The 18,858-nt window shown below is 34.4% G+C and overlaps 1 protein-coding gene across 1 annotated transcript; it reads right to left on the reverse strand.

Moving 5' to 3' along the window:
* Positions 1-449: 449 nt before the first annotated feature.
* Positions 450-15,724, reverse strand: LOC148621248 (uncharacterized). Its single transcript, XM_088575393.1, has 5 exons — positions 15,536-15,724; positions 12,428-12,598; positions 10,616-10,831; positions 2,554-2,811; positions 450-812 (listed from the first exon to the last, which is right to left on the reverse strand). Exons 1-5 carry the CDS (start codon positions 15,687-15,689, stop codon positions 607-609), a joined length of 1,005 nt encoding a protein of 334 aa, XP_088431519.1. The 5' UTR covers positions 15,690-15,724; the 3' UTR covers positions 450-606.
* Positions 15,725-18,858: the final 3,134 nt, after the last annotated feature.

The following is an 18,858-nucleotide window of genomic DNA, read 5'->3' on the forward strand; positions in this document are numbered from 1 at the left end:
CTCAAAAACAAGACATCGGAAATTTATTAAAAGTGATAACAAACTCTCATCAATCAAAAGGAACAATTCGGTAAAACCACTATTGGGTTAAAGTCTGAAAACCTAGAAATCGTTTTTTTTTTTCGAATAAAGTCCCAAAACTCAAAATCGTTAAATCACATATTTAAATGAAACAATTCACCAAAGTTGATCTGAAATTGCCAAATACGTTTTTGAGTCCGAGTACAAATCAAAATCCACCCATTTTTGAATGAATAAAGATAAAAAAAAACTGGAAATTTATAAAACTCAAAAGAGAACTCACATCAATCAAATTTAACGTTTCACCAAAGTTTCACAAAAAAATGTTTGCAGCATTTTTATTGTGCGAAGTGCGAACGACGAACGGACACTAGTATTCCATAATACATCCCGTATTAAAACTTAGAAAGGTTTATAATTGAAGAAACAGATATGATTTTTTTTTTATTTTGCAATGCAAAGGACATAAATTAAAAAAGAAATTCATCTTTACATTCAAATGTTTTGTAGGTTGACAAAGTATAAAAAGGCACTCAACAACATGGATTCTAAAGGGTACTTCAAATTATTCAATGATCCACATATTCAATTGCCTTTATGTGCGGCTGCCGTCTCGCCACCTGAACTCCCAGCGAAAAAGCACACTTTCTGGTTAGTATAAAATGACGCCACACAACCCGGTTTATTTCCTTCCAATTTACAGGCCTTGGTACATGCGCTTTCCTTCGTAGTTTTAACTTTGCGTACTCTTTTTCCTTGGTAAGGTTCGTTGTAACTGAAGTTTTTCTCATCTGAAGTATAGTTGTTATCGTTTAGATTATAGCTTTTCCTGTTACTTCAATGACAATATCCGTAATTGCAAGAATTCGAAGGTAGGTCAACAAATAGTCAGCAATACATACAGCTCTTCTATGGAGTTAGCTTTCAATTTCCCATTGCCACATTCTCAATACCCATTCTCCGTCCCCCATTGCCCCATTCGCCAAGCTTATTCCCTAATCCCATTAACAATTTATATTCAATATCGCCCTTGTATTATCGTAGTGCAAGGTTAATATGCATGCTACATAATTATTTCATCATCCTATTTCATTTTAAACAAAATTAAATATTTGTATTTTTATAAATGTTTTATATCAATGAATAAAAAATGAACCTAATGTATGGTCCATTTCCCAATTTTCCTAGCACTAGGCTCGATACCTCCATTGCCCCATACCTAATTAAGTGTCGCATACCAATTTTCCTGTAACCACATACCCCATTAAATGTGAAGGTTTCACCATATGGGTACTGTAACGACATTTTCTTTATGTCATCAGAACAAATGAATGCTGACAAGATATGTTGATCCTATTTTGTGAAGCGATTTTTCTTAATAAAACAGTGGATTTGGTCTTACAGTTTAATAAATGTATTTTCAGTTTTATTACAGTGATCAAAAAGAAGAAATTTCCATTAAACCAGATGTCAAAGAAAAAAAATACCCTCAAATGTCCATTTTCATTGTCAGGTATTGATGTTGAGTGTGATTCTTAAGATTTTCCGGGTTTTTATTATTATTATTATTATTATTCTATTAGGATTATTAGACGAATTTTACAATGAAGAACTTTTTCATAATAGAATTTCGTTAGTTTCCGTCTTGAGGAAGATTCATTCAATTTGTTCATTTCTTGGTTAAACTCACTTTATTACATGACGATGGATGTACATGTATTGTTGTAATACAATTAAATCATTTTTAACGATCGAAATGGACACCGTAGACAAGTACTTAGATTAAAAATTGCATTTTTAATTTTAAAAAGTGGGGTTGTACATGTGCGATTTTTCTCTATTATCTCTATATTTTTAAATCCATCATATCGTTTTGACCAACAACACTGAAGAAATATATGCACATAAGAAATTCTGGGTTTTTTGTTGTTTTTATTTTTGGTAATATTCATAGAAAACTTACTTTGGTTTAACCGAAAGCCATTTTTGTAAGCAGTCTACACTGTTTTAGAATTTAAGAATCTAAAATAATTATATATATTCAAGGAATGACTGCTATATTTTTTCGGTCTATGAAGAAATAATCTCAATCACGTGGTGCACACTAAATGAATAAGTGTGCACAACGGGCAGTAAGGTCTTTTACAAATAGACCAAAAAATACATATATAGTCATTCCTTATAATTTAATTTAAGTATCAAATTTCAACAAGTAAGCCATTGAAAAAGGTTTGATGACGTCACAGTCATATATGAAATTTGGTCCATGAGATGATGGACAAATTTTTGTATCCAATCAGAAAACGTACTACTTTTGAAATTAAGTTAAATATGTATCCAGTAGGAACTGAATTCCGTAAAACTCTTACTGTGAAAGTACTTTTATTTGTTGATACCAATTTTCGTGGTTCTATTAAAGGAATATGAACGGGAAATTTCCTTGTTGAGAATCAAGTTTGGTGGTTCACCTAACTACCGTAAACCACGAGAAAATTGGCTTCCCACAAACGATAATACTTTCACAGTACTTACCAAAAAGATGTTGCTTCTGTTTTCCATAGACTTCAATTTCACATAACGTAAGGTAATTTCGGTCATGAAGATAAACTTCGACAATTTGACCAATCGTGTTCTTAGCGCATGTAGCGTTAAGTCCATTTATGGGAACTTTGTGATGCTGGTAATGACATTTGCTCTTCTCGCCTTGGGTTTTTACGTTCTGGAATGAAAATTCAGTAGTTTTCGACTTTGGCTTGTAAACGTTGATGTCGAAATTTTTTAAACGATCAGCTACAAAAGAAAGAAAAAGAATATATACTTTGATTATTCCCCTTGTTTTCTATGTTTCTCTTTTGACTTTTCAAACTTGCTATTTTTCTTCCAAAACTAATCAATGAAAAATTTTTAGAGCATGCATATAAAATACACTCAATTAATGGTAGCAATGTTTGTAAGTCTCGCTCTAGTTTCGTTTTCCATACCGGAATTTTCTATGTAGAACGTATAATTGAAATCCGAAGACCGATCTGCATTTACTTCTGGAATTTCAGAGGGCTACATTACAATGCAAAATCTTCTTCATATATTGCCTTTCTTAACATTTTTATAATGTAGAATGATTTTTTCGTCATTTTTTACATTATAAAATGTTTGGCTTTTAATACCTGAATCAACGCCCTGTAAACGACTAATTTCCATGCATGCATTTAAATGGTACACATGGACCCATTCCCGTGAAACCGATGTTTTTCCATCTATGATAGAAAAAAAATCTTTGGCTTTAGCTTCTTCTTTGTATGAAAGACAATGGGCAGACTTTTTAATTTTTATTTTTTTTTTCGATAGCACAAATAAAAACTTTTGGGTAGGGGGTCTGAAGAAGGGTCGGAATGTGACCGGGAACATTTTTAGGCCTAAACGGGTGGTCCATTTATTACTCCAGCAGTGCTAGAGATTGTCTTGAAAGCTATTTTCTGACTAGGGCTGGGGTATGGAGGAACGGAATTCCAACTTTTTACCGTGTAATAGTAGTCTATGTATATACAGATGATATGAGCTTTAGGTTTTGTGTTTACAAAAGTGGTACTGAAATCGATTGTTTTTTTTTTTTTGTTTTTTTCAAATCGTTAAATATTTTTCCAATGGAAAAATGCTCATAAAGCAGTCTAGGAGGCAGGTATAGATTCTTCAAATTGCATTTTATTAAGAACACAAGTTGAATATGGTCCATATTTCTTAACATTTTGCTGGAGAAAAAGCTTGAGTACCAAGGTTAAATAGGACTTTACTTTTAAATATCTTTTAACAGTTCATGTTCCATACACGTACATGCATATCATGTATATGAATTTTTCGACGTTTTGTTGCAAAACACATGGCATTGAGGAATCTGATAAGTTGGGGTAGTCTAATTAGCTGCCCATTACTGTAACATGAAGTTTCGGGGACTCTGCATTATGCATGTAGAGGTTATGTGCACACAAAAGTGCTGTGTTCATGTAAGTGCATTCCAGAGGAGCTCCAACGATTTTTAATTTTGCTATTATGTATGTCAGACTGCATGTACTGACAACTCTTAAAATATGATTCTTAATTTAACTATTTTATTTTTGTTTATGACGTCGTGCAAATAAAGTAAAGTTTGTACATGTACAATAAAATATGATTTTAATCACCTTCATATTTAAACATTTTACATGTAAATATTACTCCTTTTTAAGATGTTTACCACATAAAATCTTTTTTAATACTTAAAGTTTACTTATCATTTTTTTTTTGAATTTCCGATTTATAGAAAACCGTCACATTATGACTATATGTACATTTTGTTGTGTGTAAATAAATTGTGAACTGTACAAGTACGACGGGTCCGTTAAGTCTACATTTGTTAAATCAAGTATATTTTATACATGTACAAAAGTACATTAAGGGTAACCCGGTTAACTTGCTTTTGAAATCAAAACACTTAAATACGTGTATGAACACGAACAAAATCTTAACTTGACAAACCTTTGATTATTTTTCAGGTTTCTGTATCTATGTGCATGTATTTGTATTACTCAAGATTCCCCCTCAGTATTATTTCTCCATTGAGAATGGTAAAATTTGATTTTCAAAATTTGAGCTTTAGCATAATAAGTTGAGAAATAGTTTAGGAAATTGAAATGAGGTTCTAATTACACGTATAATCTCCTTTTCTGAGCTCATTTCTTTATGATATTGTACACATATGTGCAAGCAAGTTAAATACATTGCACATGCAATGTTCTTTAAAAATGTTTTACAGCCATAGTGATGTCAGATGATGTTTTATAGCCATAGTGTTGTCAGATGATGTTTTATAGCCATAATGATGTCAGATGATGTTTTATAGCCATGGTGATGTCAGATGATGTTTTACAGCCGTAGTGATGTCAGATGATGTTTTACAGCCGTAGTGATGTCAGATGATGTTTTATAGCCGTAGTGATGTCAGATGATGTTTTACAGCCATAGTGATGTCAGGTGATATTTTATAGCCATGGTGATGTCAGGTGATGTTTTACAGCCATAGTGATGCCAGATGATGTTTTACAGCCATAGTGATGTCAGATGATGTTTTACAGCCATAGTGATGTCAGATGATGTTTTATAGCCATAGTGATGTCAGATGATGTTTTACAGCCATGGTGATGTCAGGTGATGTTTTACAGCCGTAGTGATGTCAGGTGATGTTTTACAGCCATAGTGATGTCAGATGATGTTTTACAGCCGTAGTGATGTCAGATGATGTTTTACAGCCATAGTGATGTCAGATGATGTTTTACAGCCATAGTGATGCCAGGTGATGTTTTACAGCCATAGTGATGTCAGATGATGTTTTACAGCCATAGTGATGTCAGGTGATGTTTAATAGCCATAGTGATGTCAGATGATGTTTTATAGCCGTAGTGATGTCACATGATGTTTTACAGCCATAGTGATGTCAGATGATGTTTTACAGCCGTAGTGATGCCAGATGATGTTTTACAGCCATAGTGATGTCAGATGATGTTTTACAGCCGTAGTGATGTCAGATGATGTTTTACAGCCGTAGTGATGTCAGATGATGTTTTACAGCCATAGTGATGTCAGGTGATGTTTTACAGCCATAGTGATGCCAGGTGATGTTTTACAGCCATAGTGATGCCAGATGATGTTTTACAGCCATAGTGATGCCAGATGATGTTTTATAGCCATAGTGATGTCAGGTGATGTTTTATAGCCATAGTGATGTCAGGTGATGTTTTACAACCATAGTGATGTCAGATGATGTTTTACAGCCATAGTGATGCCAGGTGATGTTTTATAGCCATAGTGATGTCAGATGATGTTTTACAGCCATAGTGATGTCAGGTGATGTTTTACAGCCATAGTGTTGTCAGATGGTGTTTTACAGCCATAGTGATGTCAGGTGATGTTTTATAGCCATAGTGATGTCAGATGATGTTTTTCTTAGAATATTCAATATACATTGATTTTGAATTACACAGTTAGATTTACTGTATATGATTTATAGATGTAGAGTAACACCATACAGTCAAGCAACAAATGCAAGCATTGATATGCAAGCACATGTATGTTAAAAAACAACATTTTTGATTATTTTTGTAAAATATTAAAAATAAATGTCAACTCTTTTTCTTATATTTGCAGATAGACAAAGATGGATGGATCACTTTTTGTTAAAAGGGTGAGGGTTTTGTTTAGTATCAAGACATTAATGCTACACATTAAAATTAACTAAGTTTTATTAAATTGTGAAGATTTACAAGATTTAATGAAATGGAGATTCTAAAGAAAAGTCAATGACAGTGTTTTGAAATACTTAATGTATATACACATTACTTTGGTTCTGAAACCACACGATACTGGCACTGCCTCTGGATATATTGTATACAGCTGCAAAACAAGTACTATAGTATAAAGTTTTTGTCCAAGGTAACATTTTCAGGCTACAAATGTATATAATTATTTAGAAGTTGATTAAAATTGTTTGATAGAAGATTCAGTTGAAATATTCATTTTGAAGTGTTAACTGTGAGCCAGTATCGATGGATTTAGCCTTTAAGTCCTTCATATACCGGTATTATAATTTTGTTTCTTAAGAATTTCGAATGTTATCTGTTGAGTACATGACTGTAAGTGGGAATTTTTTTCCTTTTAAGATCAATGAAAATAGTTGAATTAAGTGGAAAATGTCAGGATGTCGACATTTTTTTGACATTTATGTCTAGGTAAAATAAATTGATGGTTCATAAACATGGACTTGATATCTCCTCTAATACTTTAATATTTAAGACAATTGTTTTTAAACGGGCAGTACGTATACACTTTTTCGGAATTCCCGATCCAGTCTTGTGAACGAGGGTTCGATTCCCTCTCTAGGCTTTTATATTTCAAATGATGATGTAGAAGAAGACAGATTAACCTCGTGGCCCTGCTGCTGACCAGAGCTGCTGTTCTCAAGGCTAATGATTTAGAAACAACTGGGGTCTTATTATAAGCAATCGGAACTAGTCGGCCATTTCTACTACACTAAAAAATAACCTCGGATGCGGAAAAGAAAATTTCTTCTTGAAAAAATTGCCGGAATTGTTGTCATACACGAATCAAAGTAGTTCTTTCCATCAGGTGGTGCTAAAAATTTTAGTTGGATATCACTAGCTCTTGATGGTACGATAGTGTCAGATGCAACTTGTGTAAAGAACTTTGGTGTACACTCAGACAAGTCATTAAGCATGGAACAACACATTTCCGCTGTTTCTAAGTCATGTTTCCTTCAAATCAGAAAGATTGGCCGAATTCGTTGTTACATTACGGATCGTGCTTGCAAACTTTAGTGTGTTCTCTCATAACATCGAGATTGGATAACTCCCTTTTATATGGCGTGAAATCTAGTGCCGTGAACAAGCTTCAAAGAGTTCAGAATGCTGCCGCCAGATTGATAATATATGACCAGTCCACATAACACCTGTGGTAATGGACCTACACTGGTTACCTGTTCAATTCCGGTGTCAATACAAACTCAATACATCTTATGCATTTTTAAAGCACTGCATGCTATAGCTCTATTCCGCCCATCAAGGTCACTACGTTCCCAAAACTATGTGACACTTGAAACGCCAAGAGTAAAAAGAAAATCGTACGGTGAACGTAGGTTCGACAAGGCAGCTACCATTTTAGGCTAGAAACCACTAATTCCACTTCCTATAGGCTTCTATGCAAATTTCACAATATTCAATGGCTTCTCTGGACTTTACCTTAACTTTAACCTGCAGAGGACTATATATCAACATGATTCTGCATATGTCAGCTCACAATCCTCAGAATGGCATGTGGGGTTAGCAGACTTGCAGTGCAGTACTGGTCACCGGAAGTGAAGTGTCTATAAATAGCATGGGAAATCCCAGTGTTTTCACAAGATAGGGGTATATTTAGAAATCATTATGAAGATTAGGCTTCACATCACAAGAAGCAAAATGCACCTATTAAATGTACAGAAATGTTTCTCCTTTCAGAAACTGTTTAAATTTTTTTAATGAGATGAGAATTTTTTTCATAGCACTATGAGGAACAGGGGTAATTTCTGCGTAGGACTATTTTTGTGTACGTTCCAAATGCTCATTGGATGAATTGGTGGTCTGTAACCTAAATTTATGGAATAATCTTACCAGTGAACTACGAGTTTTAGACAATATTAACATTTTTTAATCCAGACTGAAAACTCATCTTTTTAGGACAGTTTATGGTGATCTTTTATAAATTTGACGTGATTATGTTTTATTGATGTTCTATTTAATCAATGGTATTTTTAACACAGTAATATTATGTTTCAGATTTTTATTTTTTAAATGGTCACATTTTTTATTGTTTTTAATTCTTATTTCATGTAAATGATAAAATAGTAAAATATAATGTATTTTCTAGATATTTTTACTTTTGCCATTTTATAATATTTAAATTATGTTTTAATTACATAGTTTTTTTTTCGTCTTTTCTTTTTTGGTTTTACAAATTTATATATCTAAGATACATAATTACGGTTCTGAATAATATTTTTATTTTCATTTTCTTTTGTATAACTTCAGGTGTTGATTACTACGTACTTTGTATTGTATAGCAACTGTAAAGCGCTTAGAGTAAATGTAGTTTAGATTTGCGCTATACAAATACTGTAAATAATAGACATAAAGAACAAAAACTCCAAGAATTTTGGCGCGAAGCGAGGAGCTAGGAAAGAAAGTAATGGTAAAAAATCAACCAGTTTAACTCTAATTGTAGAAACGGATCCGTCAAATTCTGGACAGGTCCATCCGCCTAGTGCCTCCAAAGTTGTTCTTTTGTGTAACTAGAAAGACTGAGGCGTTCCGATTGTTATCAAATAATTATTAATTTCAAATGCTTATATCTCAAAAACGAGCACACTGACCTATAATCTGTAACTACTCATATTGTTCTAGCATGAAAGATCTTAGAAGATTTCACTACCCTTGGAAATCCTTGTTATTTTAAAACGGAGTAAGAAACATCCTTAAAACAGTGAACAAAAATCAACAAAAAATCTATTATCTTCGCTGTAGGCTGATACACATATCAGAAACAAGAAGTGGATAGCAGCTGCAGTTTAATGGTATCTTTTGCATTTGTAGTGACCCATGTTGTAAAGAAAGAGAGAAAAAACAACAACAAAAAATAATAATAATAAGTAAAAATTCTGCCATATAGAAAAAGGGGGAGGTCACCCAGAGGCTTATGTAAGGATCTGTCCTCGCGTACCTGTGATAGTTACTGAGAAAAAAATGCGACGAAAGTTTCAAATTTCAAAAATATGAAGTCAAAAAATAAACTATGTCCTAGTTATACAGGAAGTTCTTGTCGAATTTTTCCGAAAATAGATAAAGGCATACCTACAGGAAGCAAATGTAAAATTTCATGCCGCTGTGATTGAGTAGTTACTAAGAAAACCTGTGAAGGAAAAGTTAGTACGGGCGGAACCACGGTCATGGGTAAAACAGTATACCGCACTCTCCTTTGTAGCGGGCCGAGAGTATGCATATGTTATGTATGATATAATCAAAAACTGAGAACTAAGCCTCTGAAGAGGGCAAATATAATGGATACTTCATTGTCGTTATTGAAGTTGTCCAAAATGAAAATTGTTTTAAATGTGGGTATGCTGAAGACAATACATGTAAGTGTATAACTTTATTATAGTATGGCCAAGAAAAAAAAATATGTCTGTTTCGTAACCTTCCTACCATATTATCCTCGCACATTTTATTTGTATTTTTTTATGAAATGCAGTTAAGCTATCTTTTTGTTTAATTGAGCACTATCAATGACAGGAAATCCTCCCATAAGTGTTCATATGAAAAAAAAAATTTAAAAAAATAAGACGACTTTATCTACCTTACCACCCTTTTTTTTCATCGAATGTGCTTATCTTAAACAGACATATTTGTCTTGGCCTAATAGAGGTAATATATCCCCTCTTTGAGTGGTGGTACTATATTGTGATATGGGTATCCGTTCTTCTTTCCTTCCTTCAGTACTTCTTTTCTTTCTTCCTTCCATTACTCAAAGAAACGCCAATTTCTTATCCGTTACTCCTCTTATTCTACCGAATGGAATTTGATGAAATTTTCACACAATCTTCATTATTCCCATTGTGAATCTCCTATTTTGTATTTTGATCTCTATCAGTTTGGAGGTCAATAGGCGCATGTTATCAAATGGGGAGTAGGGTATCTAGTTAGAGAGCATTGACCATTGCCCACAGTTTTTCTAGTTTCTTTTGTCTCCTTGGACAATTCTCACATACAATAGGTGTTTCTTGATTTCAACTAACAAAGAATAAACTGATTCATCAAATATTACAAATTGTTAGGGTTTTTTTTGTAATGCATTATTTAAAAGGAAGATCTTTGGGTGCCACTAGTGGTTTCCTTCCATGAGAAAGTTATTGTCAAAAGAAGATCTATGCAATGCTAAAAAAATACATCCAAGAAAAACTTAACTAGAAAGGTGTATATTTTGAGAAGCTAAGACTTTTGACGATATTATTTTAACTTACTACAACAGTCCGTCCGCCCGTATAATACAACATTACGTATTTCATATGTTTCGCCCAAGTCGACTGCTAACCATGAATGTGCATCTTTCTTAGTGTGTGTGCACGTGGTAACGACCGATTGAATGTTTACACCATCCGTTGCCAACGTCGACAGGAATTTATTTGGCTTGTACTTTGATGACATTTGTGTTTTCTTATGCAAGGCTAAATTTTCACCTGAAATTGAAAATACAAACAGCTTATGTTGCTTCAAGACTGAAGTCATCACTACAGAAGTTTTATGGTCGTCATCATTAACTCGTGAATCGTTACGGTGTATACATCTGCACCATGGGAACCGATTTGTTCAACGTGTCTTAGTTTTCCTTTCCATTTAGTCTACCCTGAACTTTACTTTATTTTATGAGCAGCTCGGCGGGCAGAGACCGCTTTGACCTACCGGTATACCTGTTCCATGCGCCAAGTTTTATAGTCACAACTCGTTTCACATCACTGTCTGTTTAAAATTTAAGTTAAGTTAAATATATTCCACATGAAGATGCTTAGTCGATTCGATTGTAGTACATGTACGTTGGAACCTTTTAAATAAACCAATCATTTCTTTAATCACGTTACTCTGCATACAAAACTTGGCGCATGTCAGATCGTGTATATTAATCAAATTGCACAATAAATAAACCAGCATGGATTGAATTTAAGAAATTTTTCCACTAGCTAAATTTAGCAAATACTGAAATTTAAGTTGTTTGGGATTTTTTCTGGACTTTACCTATATGACATATAGAATTCCACCGGTAAATTTAAGCAAGTGGAAATACATGTAATTTCTACTAGCTAAATTGAGTTTCAACTTGCATTTAGCAAGTATCTCCCCTTAAATTCTATCACTGACCAAAAGTCCGAAGCCTGAGGTTGATAAAAATGCTGGTGGGCTAAAAAAATTAACTTGAAGACCAATTATTATATTCTATAAAAAATATTCTCCAAAGTATGATTTTGGCTTGTCGATCAAACTATAGATTTACGGTGAAGACTGCCGTTTTTAACATCTAAAAAACCTGTCTAATAACCACATTGGATTTTTAAGTGGTATATCCGGATTATATCAAATATGGTCCTAATTATATAACTTGTGTGCTTACTTTGCCACCAAAACTTTTTATGCAGTTTCTGTCAGATTAAGGAAAATGACAAAAAATGTATACTTTTCCATGCAGGAGATTTTGGCCACTCGTTACCTTAAATAATCTATTTATAAAAGCCTGTTAATGAAACAAGACAGTTTTTGACAAAATATTTAGCAGTTTGAAATTCATATCATTGAATTCCGTTGTCACTCTCATCAAACTCAAACCTGCAGAGTATAATTTAAGCCACAAAGTGAGATACTATGCTGTCGGCAAAGAATTTTGATAGATAAACTCACGAAGAGATAGAAAACGATTGGATTTTTTTCAAAGTATTCTAGTTACACATAAAGCCAAATGAAAAAAAAAGATGTGTGTTTCCTGTTACCCTATCAGTTAAAAATACAGTGTACCCTAAACATTTTTTTTTCATTTTTCAATTAATACTTTTATAGTAAAATAGAGCCTATTTTTTCAAATATGTAATAGAAAACACACATATATTATTTATTTATTTTGTTTGCCTAATAAAAACTTAAAAGTTCCTTATATAGTGATACATTGTATATCCCATTCCTATCATAGTAGCCATATGAAAAAAAAAACAGAAGACGTGAACAATGGCATAATGCCGTAACGAGTTCATGAAAGTTTCATCCAGCTCGTGGACTAAAATCAATCTTACCTGGACAAGCGCCCAAGGAACAAGTTCCAAAATCGTTGGTATCTCCTTCGCAAAATCTACCGTCGTTTTCTGGTTTAGGGTTGTCACATGTCCGGATTATAGGAATTATCCCCTCTCCACATGTAACACTGCAGGATCCAAATTTCTTCCATTTACTCCAGCCACCATTGACTGTTTTGAATAAAAAAGAGTCTGAATCAAATGGTAACACTTTGAAGTGATTGAACTGCTGAGCTGTGCTATTAGAATTGTATAACAGTGAGAATTAATGGTGTCTTAAGAAGGAGTATTAATTGTATTTCCTTATAATAATTTAATTTGATTTGGAACCAGCTTTCTTATTAGTTTGTTCTCTTTGAGCAAACCATGTTATTTTGAACAACCTGGTCAATGCTTTTAATAAACCGCTTCCCAGTTTATGAGTGAAAACTGCCGCGGTTTATGAAAGAGTAATCAAGGGAACCAATGTTATAGCGGTAATCAAAAGAATGCAATCCAGGGACAAAGACCCGACGTGGAAAACAGACATACACAACAAAGAACATAGTGTAACTGAAATCATACATACAAAGTAACAAAAGCAAATGAGCAACTCGGACTCCACTAAAAACTGGGAGCATGGACCAGGTGCACCGGTAGGGTAAGCGTCCTCTGTTTTTTCTAGAAAACACCCGCCGAGTTGCTCATAAAAAGTCAAGTCCAGGGTAGACGAAAGAGGAAAGGAAAACTATGACCTTTGAATAAATCAGTTTTCATGGCGCAGATGAATAAAAAGTGTAAACTGGCCCAAACCAGGTTATTTTGTATAACCTGTTCAAAAATTAGAAACATTCCTGAAATATGGTATAAAGAAATTTTGTTGTTCCGTTTCTCAGATTAAAAATTTCGTTTTTAATTTTTATTGCAGTGTAAAAAAAAATGTTTCGTTTAAGTTGCTCCGTTTCCAGCTTGCACCCTGACTATGCTACAGTAGGTATATATTAATCAGTCGAACTGATTCAGAAAGTCAAAAATGATATCAGACGAACAGACTCCTTTGGGCTTTTTTTTCTAAGCAGTTTCTGACAAAAAATCTATGTGGTAAAAATAAACAAAATGCGTCACATTTTAGTATATTAAAATCTATAAACAGAGTTAAATCAGCACCAACAAACCAAATGAAGATTGATCCATATACAAATGTACAAGGGGCGGTCTCATGGTCATGCAAAATAAAAGATAGGGCATGAAATGGGACATTTTATTGGTACCCCGCACATACATTGCAAAGAAAAAAACTTATTTGGGTGTAAAAACAACTTTAAATGGCTATAACCTTTATTGTAAATAATTCGACCAAGCTAATATTTTAACTTGAAAATTAATAAAACTCCTATATCTTCTATTAACTAAAAGTTACCATCTAGAAACCGCCAGGGACGGACGGACAGACAAACAACTTTCCGGAGGGTATCATATAATACCACCATAATGTGACGGGTTATGTAGTTGACGTAGACTCGTCTTACCGGTGCTCGATAATTTTTCGTAACGATTTTTTTTTTTATTTCACCGCTAATATTTCTTTAAGTTAAGGACAAGATCTGAAAGGGTGTTCGGTCTTCCGTACGCAAAGTCAAAATTCAAAAATTGGAGAATCACTTAAAGTATTCGAAAATAAAAAAAATAGACCATGAAGACGGTAACGTTACTCGTTAGAAAACTTAACATAGTTTGCCATATTTGTTTAAGCACAGACGTGTGAATTTTAGTGGAAAAAAATGTAAAAAAAAAAATGGCATATTTAAGATACACTTGTAGGGATGGTATTCTTTTTATTTTAGTAAAAATGTAAAGAAATAGCATATTTAAAGATTCAGCAATGTATTAAAGAGATGGATTATTCGTAATGTCATAGTGGGGAAACGCTCTCGAGCCCACGTGGGGCCTGGGAGTAGGCTAGCTGCCAAACGTAGCTCTAACTATTTTTTTTGTATTTTCTTAACGTTAGATCGCAAAATCCAAAAAAAAAGATCAAGAGCTACGATTTCGCAGCTAGGAGTAGGCCAGAGCATCAACACAGCAACCCAGCCGCTAGTAGAACATACTTTGACAGAGTTCTTTGGTCAGGTATCCCGAAGGCTGGGCTCCGCTATCTTCTACTACTAACTGGCATTACTAACAGAATCCCCCTAAGGGGCGGTCGTACGAGATCAGTAAGGATAGTCAAGACCGTAAAAACCCCCAATCATCACAATGTCGTATGAAATAGTTCAAATTATGGACAACTGAACCAAATAATGTTTTTTGTTAACAAAGCAATGGCTTTAATTTGGGTCTAAATGCTTTTACTGTATAAAATCACAAGAACTTGATGTCATGAGTTAGATCAATAGATCATTTTGTGCCAACTGTGGGATAGTCGATAGGCATGTGCAGAGCATGCTCAATATTAATTTCCGCCAGGAAAATTATTTTGTACTACCCAAGCCCTACCTCGCAGAAGTCTATATTGAGCACACTATAATCAACTTACCACATAAGGGTTTATTAAATGTGCAAATATTAAACTAAAATGTGGTTTAACGATTTTTTTCCTCGGGGATATTTTTACATTTTGCTATCCATCCCCATACACTAAATACCACGTGGTGGTTTTTAGTGTATGGCCATATATATATATTAGCACCTTTTCTTTCAAAGGAAACACTAACGTATGAAAAAAAAAAACAGTTAGTACTCTTTTAATAGTTACAATTCAAATTATTCATTATCGAGCACTGGTCTGGATAGTGTGTGTGAATGATTGGATAAACCACCGATCTACTCCAGCAGTGCTACAGGCAGTGAAAGAAATTAGCAGACTATGATGAAATTGGCCCAATTTCCTTTGAAATGTACAGTGTGGTCTACATAAAATTATGATGGGTCTATGTTAACCAAAAATTAAGTTTCTAACACTGTAGAGGTTGTCTCACTCTGGCAACCTATTTTCTGACTTGGTGCCTCTTACGCTGTAGGAATAAATTAAGTCCACATAATCAAAACGTTCGCTGAGGCAACTTTTTAATCTGACGTTTATAGAAATCAGGAGCTAGGAGCTTTGTCGATTGTCATAAAAAAACATACTTGCTGGATGTTCCGGCGGGTGATGGGGGGCATCCTCATTATGATACTCATAAAAATGGTAATCGTGGGAAGTATCATAATCACCATGAACACGATCAAGTGATGAAACTCTTACTACACAAAAATAAAACATCCATATATATATGATCTTCATCTTGCCAGTGCTTGAATAGTACTCGTGACGTAGTTTTGATGTGACGTATATGGTATTGTAAACTTTGAAACGAACTGTTGTATAAAATGGGAAAAAACGAAACAATTTGTTAGACTAAAAGTCAACAGTTTGAAGCAAAATATTGCTCGTAATCACTAATCCGGCCATTTATTGAACGAGCGTACATATATTTGCAATAAGAGGAAACTGATTTGAAAGAGTAATTAAGGGAACCAAGATTCCACTAGAAATCAAAAGAATGTAATCCTGGGACTGAGACAGTGGCCAGACGAGGAAATCAGACTCACACAACAAAGAACATAAAATAACAGACATATAAATTAACAAAAGTAAATGAGTAACTAGAAATTAAAAGTTTTATTGAGGAGGAGGTCAATCTTGTTCTCACTGCAATGAAACAATTGATAGCTCCCAATCTTAATCAGATTGGGAGGAGTTGTAGCAGTAATCAAAAGAATGTAATCCAGGGACAACGACCCGACGCGGAAAACAGACATTCACAACAAAGAACATAAAGTAACTAAAATCATACATACAAAGTAACAAAAGTAAATGAGCAACTCGGACTCCACTAAAAACTGGGAGCATGGACCAGGTGCACCGGTAGGGTAAGCGTCCTCTGTTTTTTCTAGAAAAACCCGCCGAGTTGCTCATAAAAAGTCAAGTCCAGGGTAGACAAACGAGGAAAGGAAAACTATGACCCGTTGAATAAATCAGTTTTCATGGTGCAGATGGGTACTCCATGACGATCCACGAGTTCATGATGACGACCATAAAACTTCTGTAGTGATGACTTCAATCTTGTAGCAACATGACCTTTTCCAGAAGCCTATTTGTTAGAGTTAAAGTGCGATACAAAAGGTCTGCGTAGTTTCGGCAAGCTCTGGCATAACGTATGAGTTGTGATATGAACACTCCATATGCAGGTGTTGAAGGGATGTTGCCACAGATGAAAGGAAAGTTAACAACTCTCAATGAAAAGTCATCACGTTTGTCGTAAAGTTTGGTCAATAGTTTTCCTTTACCATCGATTTATAAGTGTAAGTCAAGATATGAGACTGACTTCACAGAGTCTGTAGTATCCTTTATGATCTCAAAGTTCTTTGGGGTAGATGCGATGTATCAGATCCCCGAAATTAGGATTGTTTAAAGATAATACGTCGTCTATATAACTGAAATTGAGATCAAAGGATCTACCTAAACGATATTCTTTCTTTCTTTCGGATCAGATCAGCTATAAAGTCAGCCTCATAAGAGTGAAGGAATAGGTCAGTTAGTAAAGGAGCACAATTTGTTCCCATTGGAATGCCGGCCGTTTGTTGAAAAACACGTCCACCACTCTGGACAAATATTTTGTCGATTAAAAATTCCAGCATTTTGTAAACATCTTTCTTTGGAAGATGACTTGGAATTATTTCTTACAAAGTATGAGGAATCTCTACCAAAAACTATATATTTGTATCTAGGTGTACCATCCTTTTTGGAAAAACAACAGTGCATAATGTTTTTAAGTCGGAATTTTAACTGAATACGGGAAAAAAATCTCATTTATACTGTAAATATGATCTTAAAAAGTATGTAAACTTTCGGTAAAATGAATGGTAATTTGGAGATGTGAAGGGAAATCTAAATATTCAAAAAAAAAACAACAACAAAAAACAAAAAAAAACAAAACAATAGAGAAAAAACGGTGTAAACACCTACATCTCGAATTCAACAATGGTAGTCTACTCAGTATTAAGATTTATGATAAAAGAGACTACTTCAGTTTTAAAATTGTAAATTTTCCTTACCTGTGTAGCAATATGCCTTCATCTCCTGCATATGGTGTTTATATTTCACAATTGATTCACTACGCTTGAGCAAGTACTAACTGCTCTGGTTTCTTTGATCGCCAAAGATAGCCGTTTGAAATACTCGGCTGTTAACTCGACAGATAATGAGATTTTTAATGATATTAAACTTGAATAGAAACTGTACATGTAATACTGTAATGGAAGAGACTTTAATCTGTTTACATGTACGCATGGTTTTGCTATTATCACGTGATTATCATATGATTTCGTCATGGATATAAATAACAGTGAGCTGAGCTCGGTGTTTTACCGTTAACTATTGAGTCTATGTACTTTACATATGCTTAATTTGTTTGAAAACGAGATTGAGTTAATAACCATGAGTAACGATCGTCGCAATGATTGGTCAATTCAGTAGTACAATTTAGTATATAAGCGAGTTCATCGGCGCGGCTTATCGTTTTCTTCTGTAGATAGTCATTCAGGTGTGTAGCACACCGTCTCTACGCTGTAAGACTGTTACAGTCTGCACTTTCTTTCCTCTATACTTATCTACGGTTATGCTGTCTTCTCATAGGAATGTAACATTCCGAGAGAATACTTTGGTTTAGATTTATTCGGACCTTTTGGCTTCTTTATACGCTAATTTATCATGAAATTATTTATATTTCTGGTTTTCTGTCGAGCTACAATTATGGCGCAGTGAACGAACGTTTAGGGTGTTAGTCAGTCACTTCCAGTTGCATTGTCATACCGGTTAATTTTGAAGTTATTAAGCGTTCTGCATTTATAAGCGATATGCACCATTGTTTTGTAGCAAAGGCTTTGTATTTGGTCAAATAAAAAAATGTGTTTCTGATAGAGTTTTCGCCCCGTGCAGGTCCGGGTATTAAAAGAATAGGCCTGCAGCAGCGCTAAGCTTGTCGTAAAAGGCGACTAGTGCTCAGAAACCTAGCCGGGGGCTAGGCGCTCTGCACACAGAGCAACTGGGATGTGTGCCCCAGGTGGTGGAATGGGGTACCCCAGGCATGTTACATGCTGGGGGTTGTCAAGCTATAATACGGAAAACCTGACCGCAAACCATAGTGATGCACCGTGTTGGGAAAGATGCCACGTTCCTCGCACGTTAAAGAACCCTGCTGTGGTATTCGATAGGAGTAGGAACCTTTGCACTCCGCCACAGGAGGCTAAATTGCCCGACCTTAATCATCCCCCTTTTTCTAGTGGCATTATTATATTATATAAACCTATTATCCTTGTGTCCCATCTTCTTATTTTTCATTTCATCATCATTTCATGTTCATTTTATCATCCATTTCATGTTTATCGTCTGAATATAGCTGAAATATTGC

This window comes from Perna viridis, chromosome 3 (genome assembly GCF_037379345.1).
Source record: "Perna viridis isolate PV_CMFRI_1.1 ecotype Kerala chromosome 3, ASM3737934v1, whole genome shotgun sequence".
Lineage (NCBI taxonomy): Eukaryota > Metazoa > Mollusca > Bivalvia > Mytilida > Mytilidae > Perna > Perna viridis.